This window comes from Grus americana, chromosome 7 (assembly GCF_028858705.1).
Source record: "Grus americana isolate bGruAme1 chromosome 7, bGruAme1.mat, whole genome shotgun sequence".
NCBI classification, from domain to species: domain Eukaryota; kingdom Metazoa; phylum Chordata; class Aves; order Gruiformes; family Gruidae; genus Grus; species Grus americana.
In genome coordinates this window covers 40,908,358-40,927,036 of record NC_072858.1, presented here as the reverse complement: position 1 = coordinate 40,927,036, position 18,679 = coordinate 40,908,358, and the positions used below count along the sequence as shown (strand labels likewise).

General features: G+C 45.8%; 1 protein-coding gene across 20 annotated transcripts in view; it reads left to right on the top strand.

The window, feature by feature from the left end:
* The window catches only part of SGMS1 (sphingomyelin synthase 1), a 96,204-nt gene that overhangs the window by 69,565 nt on the left and 7,960 nt on the right, over positions 1 to 18,679 (top strand). For 18 of the 20 annotated variants that reach the window (XM_054831075.1, XM_054831076.1, XM_054831080.1 and 15 more), the window contains one exon: positions 13,797 to 14,639. In XM_054831075.1, the coding sequence (XP_054687050.1) occupies positions 14,017 to 14,639 (623 nt within the window). In that variant the 5' untranslated portion in view covers positions 13,797 to 14,016. Of the gene's footprint in view, positions 1 to 7,303; positions 7,356 to 13,796; positions 14,640 to 18,679 lie in introns of those variants that run through there. The other 2 variants (XM_054831084.1, XM_054831074.1) reach the window with 2 other exon arrangements.

Sequence of the window (18,679 nt, the reverse complement as noted above, 5' to 3'; positions counted from 1 at the left end):
ACTGCTAACTGCTAACACTTGAAACTGTAAAGACATTGTATTTGCGCTCACGTGTGTGGCAAAGTGCTGGAAAACAGAGCAACGACTTTCAATAGGGCAATTCGTAACTGCTGTCATATCTTCAGGCAGCTTTGCAGAGAAATCTGACAGAAGGATTGTTTCAGCCAGTCTGGCTTAATTACCAAACTGGTGAGTGTCCTGCCATCCCACTGCAAGAGTTATATTTGGTGGAGACCCACACCAAAATCGTCAGATGTTTGTCTTGAGGTTTGATTCTGCCTTTCACCCATTTGGCCTGACTAAATAATACCTGAATCAAAGTGGCTTCTGCTGTTTCTGGGCAGTGTGGATCACAAAGGTGAATATAAATCCAACACTTGTTAATATAAAACTTCCTCACCTGCTAACTGACCCCAAAGTCTGCGCCCTCTGTTAGGGGACATGAGTCCCGTTGTCCTCAATGATTTATGCAGCATCTACAGTAACAGGGACTGCTGCTTAGGGAAGTGTATGCATTTATATTTTGCCTCTCCGCCTGCCCTTCATATTTTATTTAATGAAGAGTGTAAGGAAATTGGTTACTTGGCAAAAACCTGGCTTTTAGTGAACTAAGGAAATGCAAGTTTCCTGATTTCTGGGCTGGCGCTCTGTGTGTGGTGCTCCCCTCCCCAGTGGCTGTACCGCTCTTTCTCAGGATCTTTCTAAATATTCATCCTTCCTCGTAGCTCCTCCAGAAATTGAGGCGAGCCCTCGGCCCTGCTGTTGCCAACCCATCTCCTGCAGATCACGTCGTGCCCTCTGCGGAGGGCAAGAAATCCCCGTAACAGATGGGAACGGGATATCCTCCTACCCTCCTATAGCCACTGGCTTTTCTGGTCCGAGATCAGCGATTTTCCCCTTAAATCTTAATTCGCATGGTGCTGCGTGCGTGGCACATCATGTGTTTCAGGCTACCCGTGTGCAGATGCTGCGGCTGGACCGGGCTGGCTCGCGTGCCGGCCGCTGCGTTTGCCGTTTGCCTGTACTTGATGGGAGAGGCTGTGAGGTCAGGCTTTTGCAATTTGGCTGCCAAAGACCGATTCAGACCAGCACAAGTTTTTCTCAGGATCAAATTAAATCAAGTCCCTACATTTGCTTCACTAATGATGTGAAATAAAACCTATCATAAGACGCTTTTTTCAGTGCTGTTGTGGTGCCACGTAGGGTGAGCTGCATATTTCATCAGGATTTCTGCTACGGTACTTTTATCCCCTCACCCACATTAAATATTTGTGAATGTAGGTATTTTCAGACCCAACGAAAAGGTTTTGGAGTGCCTAAGGACAGATAATAATATACTAGCTTTTAAAAGCAAATTTCATGTGTATTTATATTCTGTGCAATCTCTGGTAATGCAGCCCCACCCTCGCCCCCACAAAACCCACCCAAACAAACAAACAAAAACCCAACAAGCTCCAAATGCAAATTACCATGACTGTTTAATATCTTTTGGTATGAGCACTTTACAGTACTTGATCTTATAGTTTCCAAAATAGTATTTTTTTTCCATCAGTAGTCATTTCAACAGCTCTGTACTGCTTGCTGGAGAAGCACTGGCATTACTGAAAGACTGACGGTGAATTTTTGTGATCTTTCTGCATGAAAGATTTTTTTTTTTTATGGCCTCTTATTAAAATGCTGTATTTTATCAGGTTTAGAAGATCTTGGGTATGGTCTTAGGATTTACCTAAAAGGTGCATGTCAGAGCACGGTTCAAGGATAGTCCTGTAGAGCGAGTCTGACCGTGGGACGGGTAGGTAAAGCAGCAGCTGTGTCAGGTTGGCCCCTGTTTGTTTTGTACTCTCAAAGCATTCTGTTTACTAATGTGTTTAGGAGGTGTATATACGTTTCCCAGGCCTTGAGGGAATGCCGCGTAGTCATGGAGCCTGTCACGAGGCGGTTGGATGGGGTTTTACTGGTGTCCTGCTCTCAAGGGTTCCTCAAGAGGAGTTTCTACCCTACCGTAACATTCTAACCCCTCCGATGCTCGGATGAGCCCCAGTGCATTAGAAACATCTGTGTAACTGTTATTCCCTTGTTTTGTTTTCTTACTCAGGTACGCAGCAGGGATATTGCATCCTGCCGGGCATCTCTAGAGTGTGCGTCTTCTGAGTATTTACAGATGTGGAAGGCTTATTCCCAGCGAGCCTTTTGCATCTTGCTGCTGAAAGTTGATTTAAAGGAGTATTGTGCTTTCCTGCATGGCTGCTGCTTCGTTATCTACTTTGCCATTCATCTTTTAGCTTCAGCCTCAGCAGCTTTTTCAAACTGTGCCCCGCTTCTCTTGCAATCTCCCATCCTTTCCCACCAGTCAGCAGTGACTTTGCGGCCGACACTGATCCGTCTGGGAGAGGGAGGCGTCGTTCCGCACAGCAAGGCAGGTCAGAGTTCGGCTGTTCTCGAGCTGTACCTCATCGGCGGTACTGCCTTGCTTTCATTATGCCTTGCTTTCGTTAATACCTTGCTAATCTGGGCTTTGCCCATCTGCTTGCAGAAAGCTACGGCATCCACGTGACTGCAGATTTAAATCCTTCCTCCTCTCCTGCCCTCTCATCTCCTTCCTTGCAATTTATTTGGGTTCCTCTTTCTGTGGCTGGGAGGAGAATAGTGCCGCTGGGTTTCTGCGCTTCTCTTGCTGCTGTAAACGGGCAGGGCTCGTCCTTCTCATTGCACATTAACCTGTTTGTGTAACAGGAACTGTGAAGCTCAGTCTTGTTTTTGCAGGCAAGCAGCTCAGTGATCCTTTTGGAGTGACAGGCATCCCTTAATTGATTAAATGGTTAATTCACGTGTTCACTTTCTGGGAAGGAATGCTGATTTTTTTCTTTCTTTCTTTTTTTTTTTTTTTTTCTCCTTAAGGGTGGACACAGCTTTTCAATTTCTAAACCAGCTGAAATTATCTGAGCAATTTGATTTGCTTGCTGTGAGCAGCGTGTGGATGGCTCACTGCAGGGAGCTGCAGTTGTTACGTGCTCAGTAAAGCGTACGTGCTGTGACATAGTCCATGGACGCTTACGTTGGGGTGGATGGTGGAAATGACATTATGTTTAGCACTGTGCTACAAGCAGTTAACTCCAGATTTTGAGGAGTGCATCACACAGTTCGTAGTGTACAGCTCGGTTTGCCGCCTTTTACTTAAAATGTTTAGACTAGTAAGGAAAGTTTGCTAGAGGCTGCGCGGTCGTGCTAGTGCTGACGATAGCGAGCTGGGCCTGATCCCTCCATCTCTTCTGTGGCAGGAGAAGAGGTATCACATGAACAACCATCTCGAGGCATCTGATTTGAGTATTTTAATGATTTCTGGTTGTGAAGTGTGAACGAACTGCTGAATGAGCTTTGCACTCTGTTTTGAGTCGCTCTGCAGCAGTTTTACGGGCTGGGGGTAGGTAGTGGATGATAGCGTTCCCTGAGTGGGGGAGTTTGTGAGCTGAAATACTGTTTTCATTAAATACTGGTTTTAAATGTAGCTTAATTTCCATGGCATGAATGCAAGCTAGTCCTACTCACCCAGTACCTCGAGCTGAGATTCTCTTGTTTGGCTGGAATTACAGGTTACTTTTGGAACTGATTTAATTGATGCGTTCAAAACCTACCAGTTCAGCGTGCGAATCTGCTACGCGGTCATCCAGTCTTTCACGTTCAGGGTGCCAGATAGTGGAGTCGCTGCCTGCAGAAGAAAGGGTGGCCGAGAGCCGCCCTGCCTGCGATACTCCCTGGGATCGGAACCGGAGTTGCTGGGTGGCTAATGGACATCTCCATAAAGATGCTAGGAGAACATGACGCAGGGACATCTCCTGTACCACAAGTGTGTCATTAGAAAAATAAAGTAAGAGGTAATTGGATGTGTGCAGGAGCTTCTGAGGCTTTCAGTTGGGTATTGAAATACTCATCATTTCTAGAACAGTAAGATAGCAGGATACAAGTTTCTTATCTTTCTTTATTTGTGAATGTAGTTAATCACAACTTTGAGCGGAGAGGAATATTTAAAATATTAAGTACTTGACAGACTTTGAACCTGCTATAACGATTTCAAGTGATTCTGCTTATGGTCTTGGAAATTGTTTGCTACCTGTTAGTACACCCCGTTGCCATCACTGGCAGTGTGGAAGCAAGCATGTTTTAAATGTTTGGTTTGTGCTCTTCAAATATCTGGCAATTAAACACGTTAGGAACACTTAATGTTTTGGGGAGGAAGTTTGTGCATATCTATCTGTTCTTTGGGTTCAATGCCAAATGTTGTCAGAAGCAAGATTTAAGTAGGATTTGCCACTGTCACAAAATAATGGGAGAGCTGGCATGTCTGACGTATATCGGGAGCAGCTGGGGATGGGTGGTCAACGGCGTTAGGATCTGGAGTCTGATACAGAGATAAAGCTACTTTTCAGCGCTGGGGGAGGAATCTCTTGGGTTTCAGAAGTCCAAATTCAGAAATTGGGAGCTTGTTGCAGCATCAAAGCGTCACATTCAGTGGCAGCAGCAGCAGTCCTGAAACACCAAACAACAATCATGGAATTATCTATAAAAGGCAAAAAACTAGCGACCCTTGGAGCAGGGAACAGAGCTGGTCTGAGTTGCCGTCCCTTTCTGGCACTCTTGCTTTCGAAGAACAAGATGCTGGATGGCTGGGCTGGGGAGGGGAGAGGATTTGTCTCTCCAGCCGCACTGGATTTTGCTGAATGAATGCGAGCGTGTTTTTGCCATCAAGCAGAACGGCGGCAGTGATGGATCTCCACTGCAAACAGCGAGATTTGGCATCCATGTGATTGGCGGCGAAGAGAGTGAAGAAGGTGGCTGAAGGTTGCCAAGTGAGCCGAGAGATGTTTTTCTTGCTTGTAGCATTAACCACAAAAAAAAGATGCCAGGACACTTCATCTGAATTTTCAGTAGATCTGGCTCTACTAAGACAAATTCCCAGCGTGCAGATTATACACCCATAACTCACTGGCAATCAAAAATGCCTTTTTTTTTTTTTTTTTTTTCTTTCTTTCTTTCTTTCTTCTTTTTCTAGCCTTTCCTGGTTTTCTGGTTGTTCTGGACCAGCAGTGCAATAAGTCTTCCTCTCCTTCCTACAGATATGTGTCTTCCAGATCTAAATGTTTTATTTGTGGTACAACTCTGAACAGGTATTGCTGGAAAGAGGAGGAATATGTGTTCAAAAATTGGGTTAGGACTATATATACCAGAAATAATCTTGAATATTTGTGGTGTTCTGTCTTTCAGACAGTGTGTGTTACGTGAAACTGAATTAATAAAGGCAAACCCAAGAATTGTTTTGTTTTACAAAGGTAATAGCATTGCAAATTAATAATGTTGATGGTGTGCTTTTTGGGTGGGTTTATGAATAGTAACAGCTGAAATGCAGAGAACGGCGTCTTGCATGAAGATATATAGATATTTATATTTCAGCTCTTGAGGCTTGGAGTCTTTTTGATCTGGGTCTCATGTGCTGGACTTCAAAAGTAGGGTGTTTTAAATAAAATATTTATATCTCTAATGAAATATGGAAACATTATTCTAGGCTGGGATTCCGAGTGTGTAAACTTGGTTTTCTTTTGCTTTAGTTGTAACTCTGGGAAAGGCAGTTTGGAGGAAGCAGCTGGTGTGGTCTGGATGGTGTCTGATACATGTCCAGTAACAAACCCAAATATTAAGAAAATATAACAATTAACTGATTTAAGCCTTCAGTGAGGCTCTGTTTTGACTGTAGTTTCTGCCAACTTGCTTTTTCCCAATCTGCATGGCTGGTTTGGCAAAATATGCTGGAGTAAGCATTTCAGAGCTGTGTTTCCGTCAGTCACAAGACTGTTCTCAGCTTCCTTAGGCAAAACTTCCCTTTCTGTTTTGATAATTTTTTAAAATTTTTTTGCTACTACTTAGTTTCCCAGAAGCTCACCACAAATCTCACTTTTTAACAATACATTACTTTTAGGTTTTAAAAAAAAACCCAAACACCCAAAAACACCCCAGCAACCCAGCTCAAAACCAACAGCAAAGAAACCAACCCAAAATACATTTACTTGGTTAACAGAGTTAAAATACGGAGCATGCTGCAAGCATTTAGTCTCTCCTTATTTTCTTGTTTCCATCCTTCTGCCCTACACTTTCCTCTCCCCATTTCTATGCTGGGCAGCGGGGGGGTGGAAATCACTTTTTTTGGTTTTTTCAGTGTTTCATCTGTTTTCCTTCGGCGGTTTTCTGTTGTGTGCGGATAAATATAAGGAGGTTTGGATAGTTTCAAAACGGAGGCAAGTATAGTTTCGTGCTCTTTAGTAACGGAGTTAGCTCAGAGGTTGCACGAGGACACAGGGCTCTATTTCCAGCTCTGCCCTATCTCCGGCTGACCCAGATCCCGAGGCGTAACACAGGCGTGTGTTTAGCTGTGATGGAGACGACGGCCAGAGCTTGCTGCTGCCCGAGCACAGCGCCCAGAAACGCTTAGGGTTCCTTCGGCCCAGAAACCAGATGTGCAAGGTTTGAGCGCAGCGTGTGTCGGGGTGTCCGCGGGGGTTTTTGTTTGTATGGAGCGAAGGAGCGACCGATGCGGTGGGTGGGTTGAGTCCTGCCGTAGGAGTCTTTGCTGAAGAATTAAAGATCCTGGTGTCGAAGCAGATTTACCCGTGTGTAAGGATTTGTGACGGTCCATTAAGATTTTCATGCACCCCTTTGCGGGCAGAAGGTTGAAGTAGTACAAACCCACTTTCTCTCAAGGATAATATTCTTAGGAGTTGAATATAGTTGTGGATTGTGTTGTTTTGTTCCCCCCCCCCCCAACACAGATTAACTTTGTGGTGTTATTTGCATCGTTCCTGCACAGAACTAAAAGCATTTGGGGCAGGGAGCTGGAAGGTAGGGTTCCTATCGCAGCCGTTCAAAAATAAGCTAATATTCATCCCACTCTTGTTGCACTTGTTGTAATGACTTCAGGATTTAGGCATTAGGATTGCGGTACGCAGTACAAAATGAGATGTGTGCCTGGGTTATCCCTGCCGTAGCTGGAAGGCCCATAGCTGTTCCTGTGGGTGCCAGTTGGGGTTCCTGGCTTTTCCTCCTGTGTTTGAGGAGACTTTTCAGTCTGAAATAATCGTTTGTAACTGAAACCAAAGGCAGGACCTGCCCTCCCCACCCCATCCTGTCCGCCCCCTGGATCACCCGAAGCAGGATTTCCGTAGTGTCAAAACAAAAGCCTTGCTTAGCAACTGCTCCCATGATGAGATTGCTGGTCAGGTGAAGCCTTCTCGTGAGTGTTTGCCGGTTTCCATAACTACTTCCAAGCCCGAGGAAGAAGAAGGGGGAGGAAGAAAGTTGAGCAAAGAGATGTAAGGCTACGAAGAAGCAAAGGGATGAGGCTTCATCAGGTTTGGAGGGAAAAGGTGTCTCTATCACACAGAACGTGTGCATGTATATACCTACACACATGCACGCACCCAATATAGATGATGCATTTTTGTAGCAGAGATACTCACTAGCAGTGTTTCCCATCAGGAGATGAGCTGTTTAGTTATTCAGATTTGATGCAAGTACTTTCGTTTTGAAACCCTTGCCACTGAACTCCGGGCTTGGGTTCAGAGCTGTTATACTGAGAACCCCGCCTGTGAGTGGATTTGCATTTCTTATTTTTTTGTTAAATTAGGATAGGAAATATACAGTGGCTTTTTTTTCTTCTTCTTCCTATAGAGTAAGGTAGAAAAAATGGGCTGCTCGGGGATTTATGTAGTATACAGGCATTTTTTTTGTCTCTCTCTGAAGCTGTGTAAGTAGCGATTTAGGGTACGTGGGCGTTGCTTCGCATGTCAATCCCAGCCTTTCTTTTCATAGTAGTAATTCTGCTTGCTCTGACTTTGTGTCCACGGGACAATGTTTTCCATCTGGGATCGACCTTGGAAACCTATCTCGGAGCTCTGTGAAACTCGTGAGCCCATCTGTGCCTCAATTTTATACTTACAGATACTTTCTATTTGCATATATTTGTATTTACAGCACAAACCCAGATTTACTGTAATGTTTTAAAATGCCAACGGTCTCTTGCTCGCTAGCGGTGCAGCCTCTTGCAAGGAGCGATCTCTGGTTTGGAGGCAAGGCTGTCCTGGAGGGAGGGAAGCATTTCGGTACATTGCTTGAGAGCTCGTTAGTGATATCCAGCACATAACTTGTGGCAGGCATCACCTTTTCATTGCAAATTGGCATGCAGAGGGGCTTTGCAAGTACAGGACGTCCAGTTGTTGAGGTGTCGGAGCGTAATTGTTAGTGATGATAAAATGCCCGTAGAGGATGTGACTGTAGCAGTGACTCAGACCATGCTGTTACAAAGAGTTTGTTTTGTGCTCTAAAACTGCAGGATGAGAGTTCCCGGCTTTCATCTGGAGTATTTGGTCTCCGTGTAACTTCTGCTCACCAGGGGTTTTGGGGAAGTCACTTGTGGGTTGGTTTCTAAAGCATTAAAACTCCAATCCTTACAGCAGTTCATTTTCTCCTGCTTACGTGTGCGCACACATAATCAGTGTGCATCTCGGCGTTTGTTTTCCGAGGGAGAAAATGTCACTATTTTATCTTCAGACTGTGCTTATCCCTGGACCTCGCTCTTTTTAACACTATTTTGCACTAACAGTTTTATCATCTCAACTTTTCCGGGGTGTTTGGGAAGGATGCTCCATGTTGCAACTGAAACGCAGCCCCTGCCCCTGCCCCTGCCGGGATTTGAAAATCTCCGTGGCTTCTGGTGAAGGAGCTTGTCGCGGTTTCTGAAACGGCTGGTTATTTTACTGATTTCTATAGTGACTGTTGCCTTGGCAGCAAAGGTCCTCGCTTAGAGAATAAAAGCACTGTACAAACATGAGGAAGGCATGATTTGATTTGGAAAGATTTAGGTTTTCTTCGGTCGGGTTTCAAAGTGCTTTAGGAGGAGATTGGAGACAAACTGATTTTGAGGGTCTTTATTTGCTGTTTTAGGTGGAATTGGTTTTATCTCATCAGCGTTAATTGCGAGATGTAATGCTTTCTGCTTGCAAGTTTAGGGTAATAGGGAATGGCGTGCTAACCTGTTAGCCGGCTCTGGGGTTGTGGAGGGAGATTACTGCTCCATGGACCCTACGTCCACCCCAGACAAAGTCTCGTGCCGCCTGCCTGGGGGATGTCCATCTCTCGCTCAGCGGTGAGCCCATGGACTTTGAAAGGAAATCTGGGACAGTGATGTCCAACGTGAGTGCTTAGTTCTCCTCCAAGCAGGCCTGGAGACAGAAAACTGCAGTTTTCTGCACCGTCGCCACGAAGTCAAGTGCGGAGGTGTGCCAGCTGGTGATTTTATTGCTGATTATCTTGTCCTTTAGCCAAAGAGGTGGATGCTCCCACGTTCTGTCCTTATGCCCAACCGCATCTCCACAAAGCGATGCAAAAGAGAACACATCTTGATACGCAAGGTTATGTAGCACGCTCTCAAATACTTGTTTCGCCCACTGGGGTGGCCATGGTCATGGTATTACAACCCTCATACGGGCAGGTTGAAGCGGTGGTGGGGAATACTCCCTGTTGGGAAAGTGGAAGAAGATCTGAAAGTTTTGAGTTAGCACTTTAATGTTTGGTGGGAACAGGAAAAAAGGTCATGTAAACACAGGGAGGTGGGGACTGGAGCCCTTGCTGAAGTTATTTTATCCTGCTCAAGTCTAGTGGTGTGGGTATTTTGAGATACCGGTTTTACGCGGCATTGTTATCATAGTGCAGTTGGCATTGTTAAGATAATTGCATTGTTATTTATAATTCGTTATTAGATAGAGGCTCCTTAATGAAGCAGATCTGCTGCGGATGGAGGGAGTGTTTTAGTTGCCGGGCCCAGGGTAGCACCCTGTAGCAGAGCTGGGGAGGTTTGGGTGTGTGCCCGTCCCCCTGCCCGTCCCCGTGCCTTGCCGGGGCAGTGGGACCAAGGTAAGCCGGGGGGGCGTGCCCATCCGCAACTTCTGTCTTCAGCCGTTGTGGGCGGGAGAAGACCTTTTGTGGAAGCAAGGGGCCAGCGAGGGCTGTTAGTCTCCAATATCATTTCTCCAAACCTCACTCGATCAAGCTTTCATGAACGCAAGATGGAAAACGAGGTATTTTTAATGTGGCAAGCTGGAAGGTGTTAGTAAAGAAGTTTTTTTGCCTGTTCCTCCCCCATTAGACAGGCTGTGAAATGGAGGTTTGAATGATGGGTGTTCGTTAGAAATTTTAGTTGTTTTTCCTCATTTTAACTCTCAACGAAAACAACTCCATGGCCTGTGTCCTTGACAGATACGTTATCTTTCCTCTAAGCCTTTCTCCCATGAGTACCAGTCACTCTGCTTTTACGAAAGGGGCTCAATTAGTGATTTACATGCTGGTGGTGTGATAGCAGCGGGCTGGGATTGCACCTGGCCAGCGCTGCACTCGTGCTCCCAGAAGTGTCACCCCTGAGGAGTGAAGCTCTCTGCTCAGTAGCTTTTTGCTCCTTGGTGACCCCCACGCCATCCTTGTCTGTCCGTCCACAGGGGACGAGATGGGGTGAAAGTGTGTGCCTCTGTGCAGCAGATGGGATTTCTCATTTATAAAACCAGCAGAGACTCTTAAGAGATGTGTTTATATTTTATGTTCCATAAAGACACAAAAATTGGGGTCGAACAATCTTTATTCTTCTGTGTGGTACCTTTAATAGCACTACTGATGGTAAGTTTAAAGCACGAGCAAGTTTCTGAATTGATAGTAGTTTTTAGCAATATTGCCAAACCCTGCAGTTTTACTGCAAGGCTCTTTCTCATTACACTGCCAGGCCAGGTATCGTGGGGTTACACCAGCATATTGTGACTCTTGTGCCAATATCAGACTGATATTTGCAGCTGGCAACAGATTTTTGTTCTTTTAGGCTCCACACAGAGCTCATCTTAAAACCTGCTAGCTTAGCCGTGGCGGGAGGAGATGTATGCACGTGGTAAGTGAGGAGATGCAATTTGGAGGTTGGCTGCGGGCTCCTGAATGGTGACGAACGCAGCCCTTGGCGTCGCATCTTTGGGATCCTGAATCCTTCAGCACGCAGGAGGCTTGTGGCGTGTTGCCAGGGGCTGGAAGGAAAGGCTGATACATCGAGAGGGATAATAGTTAAAGGTCAGCATTCCTCCTTTCTGAGTGGCTTGGGGGAAACTGTGATTCAGTCCCTCCGGCGTTTAAAATTGAAAAGGTTTAATGTTGCCCCACCTCGTGGTGTACACAGAGTGCTCCGACAACCCCAAAGCCCTGCTGAATTTGTAAAGCAAAACTTGGAGAGGCAGCCGATGGAGCTGTCGAATGGCATGGGGAAAAGGAGGTCCTGCTGCAGACTAAAAGCCCAAGTGTCGTAACAGGATTAAAAAATAAATAACTTAGGTTTTATCAAGGTTTTAAGGTGCTACCCTTGGAAACAGCGAGCCCACCGAGCAGTCTGTTGTTAGTAGTAGTTGTGAGTTTGCTGCTGCGCAGTTTCTGGTGCTGCACCTCATGGATTTCAACCTGAGTTTCGACCCTCGGACTAGTGTGAAAGCGTGTGTTGCGTTTTCCTTCACAGAGACACCGATTCCTTGAGTTGTGAATTACTGGTGCATCACCTGAGACTGAAATACTGTGGACATCAAGAAGGTGATGGTGTTTCCATCTCCTTGGTCCGCAGCGGGCGAGTCGAGCCACAGGCATTAGCAACTGAGGTAGCTCCAGGCTGACATCGCCCTTAACGCGCAGATTGAGGCCGTGAAGGTGGGGAGCTGGAGGCAACACGTCTTCCCGTAACTGCTGGTGACACCAGCCCTCCCCGACGTGGAGTAAGGATGCAGGGTTTGTGCTTGAGCTGCGTGCTGCAGCTGGTGCCGGGCCCAGGATTTGAGTTGCCCTGTGATAACGCGAGCGCAGCGGAGCCCAGCGTGGTGGAGAGCTGAGCTGCTCCTTCGGGCAAAGCCTTGTAGGAGTTTCCAATGTGGGTTAACATGCATAATTCAGTTAATCCTTTTTTTTTTTTTTTTCTCTCCCATGTTCAGAGCTGTGTAACTAAATACCGATTTGCTAAACACAACTTGAATAATGAAGCGATCTGTGGCTAAAAGCCTTCCTCAGTACATATCATCCCACTGGAAAAAAAAAAAAAAAAAAGGGAAGTAGCGCTGTATCCTATCTTTTGCTCTCTTAAAACAGTGCAAATATTCGCAAGGGGGAATGTTCATCTTCATCCCTGTCTGCTCTGTGGATTTAAATGCATGCATGTGCATGGCGTGCCCAGCAAGCAAGAAGCAGCGTATGCAAAATACTGCCAGTCCTTCGTCCAAACCTGTGTCTTTTATTAATCACAGGCTCATTCTGCAGAGAAACAGATGAAAAGCTGCACCTTTGTGTTTCTTGCTCAGTTTAGAGGTAGCATGTCAAAAAATAGGTTTATAGGCAGTACGATCTCATTTTGCATAGGAATATAGCTCTGTATCTGTTTTGTACCACTTCTTCTCAAATTGTGCCAGTAGCGTAGATTATTCTGCTTTTCCTCAGTGGCAACTTTGCTCCCTGCAATGAAAAACAAACATATGGTAGCTTGTAGGAGGCTAAAAATATTCTTTAAGCTGATCAAGGCATGATACGACTTTTGAAAACGTGAAGTGTTTTTTTCCCCACGCTGTTACTTTCTTTAGGTCACTTTGTGTTTCTGATGCCGACGTGGCCCGTGGGATGGCGGGCTGCAGACGAGGCTTCTCGCCGTTGTCCTACCTGTGCTCTGGGAAGGACCAGCGTTTGTTTGTTCGTTGAATGAACATCTCAAACCTGGGAATCTGCTGGTGGCGTCCACTGCCGCGTGATCGCTGCCTCGTGCTGAGGATTTTGCTGCTCGTGTCTCCAAAATGCAGGAGGAGGTCCCTGCAAGTAGCATCTGTTTTCCTGTAATTTTTGTATTGGGAGTGATCAGTTTTTCTAAGCTTTCTAAGCTATTTTTGTAATTAATTTGATGTAGAAGTTTGTTACCTAGTTCCTTTTTTTTTTTAAAGTTTCATTTTTCTAGTGGTTCCTTTTTTAGCTGATGACAAACTTTTATTTGAATTGTAGCGGTATACCATGGAAACCCTAAAATTTACCTTCAAGAGCTGCTAAACATCTGCTAGAGTCCTGCAAACCTAAATACTTCAGTTTATTTTCAGGCTAACCTGTTTGGGCATTGATTTTTTTTTTTTTTTTTCCTGCTGGTGCTTTGGCCCAGAGAGCATAACCTTGCTTATCTACATAATTTTTTTTGCGTGTGTGTGGCTGACCCGTAGAAAAGCGGTTTTTGTGGTACACTAGATATTTTTGCCTTGCAGAGCAAACCCCAGGCTTCCTATTCAGTAACTAAGTGCAATGCATTGCATTAAGGTACAAGTCTGTAAGGGGAGGAGAAGGTTTGTGACATGAATAACACTAAACATTTGCTCTGGAGATCCTTAAATCCATTAGTAGTACGATTTTAGGAGTTTGGGTACTGGTTATGGACCAGAGCTGCATAGTAATAGAAAATTTAGCAAATATAGAGCAGGAAGGAGTCTGTCCCACAGCTGCAAAGTGGTGTTTGTACTACGGAACTGCTCAAGCTCTTGAGGAATCGGTAGCAAGCTCGGAAAGGACAGTGCTGCGTGTACAAGGCTAGAGCTCAAATCAGTTAGTCTTCTCCTTGCCAGAGTCCGGCTGTTCTTCTGCAGTAATTTTGTCTTTAAACATGAATCGCAAACTATTGGTAAACGCTGTCCTAATGACTGGTTTGGGGTTTTTCTCCTCCCCAGGAAGAAGAATGCCAACACGAATATGAAGTGAACCTTTTCCTATGCTTGCCACAGCGCCTGGGTGCTCGTATCGGGTGGTTAGAGCCGGGGACTTGCCTCTCGCCAAACTGCTTCCTTGGACAAGATGAAGCCAAGGAGGAGCTTTCCGACGCGCTGGAGTCGCAGTGACTGCTGCCCGATTTAAAGTCAATGTCAGACTGTGCCCCGGCTGCCTGGCGAGATGAAAGAAGTGGTGTTGTGGTCACCCGAGGAGGTGACGAATTGGCTAACGGAAAATGCCGTGCCGGAGTATTGTGAGCCATTGAAGAGCTTCACCGGGCAGGATTTGATCAACCTCACGGAGGAGGATTTTAAGACTTCGCCTCTCTCCCGGGTGTCTTCCGACAGCGGACAGCGGCTATTGCACATGATAGAAACTTTAAAAATGGCTCACCACATCGAGGCTCACAAAAACGGGCACGTCAACGGGCACATCCGCGTCAGCGTGAGCAACACCGCGCGTGAGAATGGCTTTAGCAGTAAAATGAAGCTAAACGGGATGCCAAATGGGTATAAGAAGGAGATGATAAAGATCCCCATGCCGGAGCCAGAGCGCTCACAGTATCCTATGGAATGGGGCAAGACTTTCCTGGCGTTTATTTATGCACTTTTTTGTTTCGTCTTTACCACAGTGACTATTTCAGTCGTTCACGAACGAGTGCCTCCCAAGGAGGTGCAGCCTCCCCTACCAGATGCATTTTTTGATCGCTTTGATCGGGTACAATGGGCTTTTTCTATTTGTGAAATCAACGGCATGATCCTTGTAGGACTGTGGTTTGTTCAGTGGCTGCTCTTAAAATACAAGTAAGTAAAACCTTTTGAAAACCGAGTGCTAGGGTATATACTTCTGACAGCTTTTGGAGGTCAGATGCTGGTTTACCTCCAAATAAAATTAAGCTTCTTGTGATCTTTCTGATTTTGGTTGCCCAAACATGAAAGAGGTGTCATGCTATAGGTAAACTGCAGTTTCTCTGGGCTGCTGGTGCAAAAAGGAGAAGTTCGGTCCAACTGCTACCTAAGGAACTAATAGCCGTGGTTTTGTTTGCCTGTGCAGTTAGCTTGAACCCTTTTCACTTGCAAAAAGCCATGAATTGGATGTAATGATGTTCTGAACTCCGTTGACTGTCCTGTCTGTTTAGAGGGAGCACAGCTCACGCTGTTGTGAACACAGCTGCAAACCAGCTTGGGATTGATGTAGTGTCTCTGTAGTTTGCCCGGTGTAAAGACCTACCCTAAGGTTATGATACTTTTGGACAAAAAACAACAGGCAGTGGTTTAGTCCGTGCACCTAAACAGTACTGCGTGGAAAAGTGTTGAGGTACATTTCCTGCTTGACGCTAGATGGGACAGGTAATGTCAAACCCACAAAGTATGTCAAAAGCCCATCATAAAATATGCAAAAGCATAGATATGCAATGAATTTGCAAGTTCTTAGTGGTTGTCTGCCCCCTTGCTCATACCGGTCAGAATTGCAAGGGTGAATTTGCCTGCCAGTGGAAGTAACCCACCGCTCGCCCTCTACAGAGTGCGTGCGGACGCTTAATTTAGGGTATTTATACTGCTGTAAATCCACACCTTGGGCTGCCTTACCATGAGTGTCTGATGCAAACCCTCGTGCTGCCGTGGCTGTGAATGTAGTCTTCAAAGTCAAGTGGCTTTAAGCAGTATGAGGTGGCGTATCACCTTTCTTTTCAAAAACCAGGCACAAGCCTGTCCCCACAGCGGCCCAGCCCAAACAGGGTGTCCTCTTCTCCTCTGCTAATTCATCATCTCATTCTTTACCTGTTCTTCACCTGCCTCTTGTTTTGTTTATGGCTGTAAGCTTCAGTATCGCTCTTATGTTGGTAGCTGCAGTGCTGCCGACGGCACTCCAGCTCCTCTCCCCACTGCTCCAGCTGCCTGCGGTGAACGTGGGACACCATTAACTTTCTTGGGGTCTCAGAGTAGAAATGTTGTTCAAAACCAAGGGAAGTCCCTAGAGAAGGTGAGATGGGATTGCTCTCAGCAACGGGTTGTCAGGTTAATAGGGCAATATGAGGCAGCAAACACTCTGTGATGGAGCTGAGCAGAGTCTTTAGATGAAGAACAGCAGAGTCCATAAGGTCCTTGGAGATTTCAAAGCATTGAGACATGGGCTGACTTTATCATCAAGTATGTTGGTATGGTTGATAGATGTGAAGATCCCACCCCATCCCCATTTGCTTTGATGTTTGGTTTTACTTGCTTTGGGAGGGCTCTTTCTGGTGTTAGGGGAAGATGTCAGGGAGTCACAGAGCTTTCCATTCCCAGTATCAGCCCTGGGACAGCTGGTCAGTGCTGGTCAGTGTGTGTACTGGTCATGGAGACCTTTGGAGACCAAAACTCTTCCTTTATGTCAATGAGCAGAGGGATGGAAGTGTGAGAGGCCTGAGCTGTCGGTAAGCAACAGAAAGGGAAGAACGGGAGAGGTGCTCGCAGGAAAAGGAGCCCGGTGAGGTGGCTTTATCTGGAGGACCTCATTCTCGTGGCTTTGGATGGTGAACCACTAAGTGCTGTACAAAGAGCTGAATCACTTTTGTGGCGTGGGTTATCACTTCTGAAACTTAATTCAAGAATAAAGAGAGGGAATTAAGCTAGACCTTCCTTACTACTCTAACGTCTGATGATGTCAGAGATAGCCATTGCCACACTCCATTTGAGATCTGAAGGTAAGATGTGAAGCCGGGTGGTTGCTGGGCAGGATGAGACCTGGTTCCTCGCCTACTCAGGTGATAAAGATACCATTCACAGATGTCTCCAAGTGCAAGCTCAAGGGTCAGCGGTGAACCAGCAGTGTTGTTACCCATAAGCTGAATTGCATCCAGCGGCTGGGTGGAACCTTTGACCAAAGGAGGCCGCTTCATAGTTTCAGACTTTCTGAAACACTCTTCTTTGCCAAGCGGTGAAATTCCTATTGCTTGTCCTACCAGATCCATTATTTGCCAATAAGCTGATTTCATCCAAGCTGAGCCTGCTGTCCTCCCAAGCAATGAAGGACAATAGAGATGTGTCATTCATGATACTGATCACTCAGGTCTTTCTTGTTTAGTCCAGGTTGGATAGGACTTACGCGTCGTCTTTGTTGGACTGCAAAGTTGGGGCCAAAATGGAAGAGGGTGTTGGGTGTGTCTGTCCACCTAACCACAGTGCAGGGTTTCCCTTAGCCCCTGTTACTGCTTTCTTGCCTGAAAATGAATTTTTACCTTCAGGTAGAGACTGGAGTTTCTGGCTGGCTTTGAGGCAAGGCGCTAGATTTGGTGCCAGGAAATTGGTGACAACTTTCTTTGAACATCCATACAGAATACTGTCCGTGGCCTTGGGTTGGTTTCTGACCAGGAAGCAGGAGCAGGGTGGATGTGCGGGTCTTGGCTGGGGACTCCCGGCTCCCCGAGCCTTTTTCCACAGACACCGCAGGGAGCTCGAGGAGTCCAGGCGAGCTGCTGAGGCGGAATTAACTTCTCTGGGAAGCGTTCCCAGATGTTTCGGGAGAAGTACAGTGCTGGTTTTTGGCCATGCTTGACATCTGATTCAGCCTCATGGGACTGAAAAAGCAGCGTGCTCACTGCCCGCCTTAGGTGAGGTCTGGATGGTGGTAATAAAAGTTGGCCAGTGATAAGCTTAGAGGTTGTACTTGCTAGCTGGCTCATAATCAAACACACACAAATCCTTTTGAGAAGGGAAAATGTGAGGCTTTTTACATTTTTTTTTTTTAATTACAGTACAGAGCACTTTGACGCAGATTTTCCTAAACTAAAATAGGCTAAATCCAGCTAAACCAAGTAGGTTCATGGGTAATTTCAATAAAAAAAAGTTTAGTGCTCAATAAAACACTGCCGCTTCTTCAGTCTCTTGAAACACAGTGCTGCTCAGTCCTTAAACCCCAACCCCCGTGTTTGTCTTTATACCAGGTTATAAAGAAAAGCAAGTTCGTGTCTGGTTATAAAAGCCAGGCACAACTGTGAGGTCTTTACTGGCTCACCCTTCCGAGAGGAAAAATTCCTCATACGGAACGCAGAGGAAAGCCACTGCCCCATGGCACGGTGCCTTCCACTCTTAAATTTCAGTCCATGGAACTACGTTAATAAAGTATAATTTTTAACTGCCAGCTTTGTCCATGTTCGCACCAGGAGAGGGAGGAGAAAATATGAAATACTGTATTTCAATAGCACTGAGCACTCGAGTGCAAAATGCATTTGCACTGTAATAGTTGAAGCTTTTCTGATAAATTAAGACACTCAAATTGTTATTGATCTGGCACTGCAAAGTCATACTCCTCCGAGAGTGGAGCACTACAGTTTAATAACTCTGCCAAAAGCTATTAAAAATAAAAAAGATGGCCAATGTTGAGCTTCGAAAGAGCTCGGTTTGATAGAAATATTATTTTTTTAAAAGTGAATGCTTCAAAATAGCAACAAATGAATGCCAGAACTTGCAGCTTGTGTTGTAACCCTTTTATTCCCCAAATGATCGTAATTGTTTAATTGTTAAACCAACCATTTAAAATCAACCAAAACCAACAGGGTCCGCAGCAGCAGGATGCAAAGGGTTGATGTGGTTAAGGCTACGAACTGCTGTAACTGGATTTGCCCTTGATTTTTGTGACGCCGGCAGTGATTTCTCTTTGCTGAACTCTCGGCGAGCTCAGACAGAGGTTGCTCCCGTCCTGATGGAGGTGCCAGAAGGGGTTTAATTGTCGTAGCTCGTTCCTTGTGATGTTATTAGCTGGTACGTAGCGGTGAAACTCCCCGGGCCACTTTTGGGGCTGGCTGTCACTCCGGAATCAAAGCCGCAGCTCTCTACCCCGTGTGCTTTGGCTGCTTTTGCGG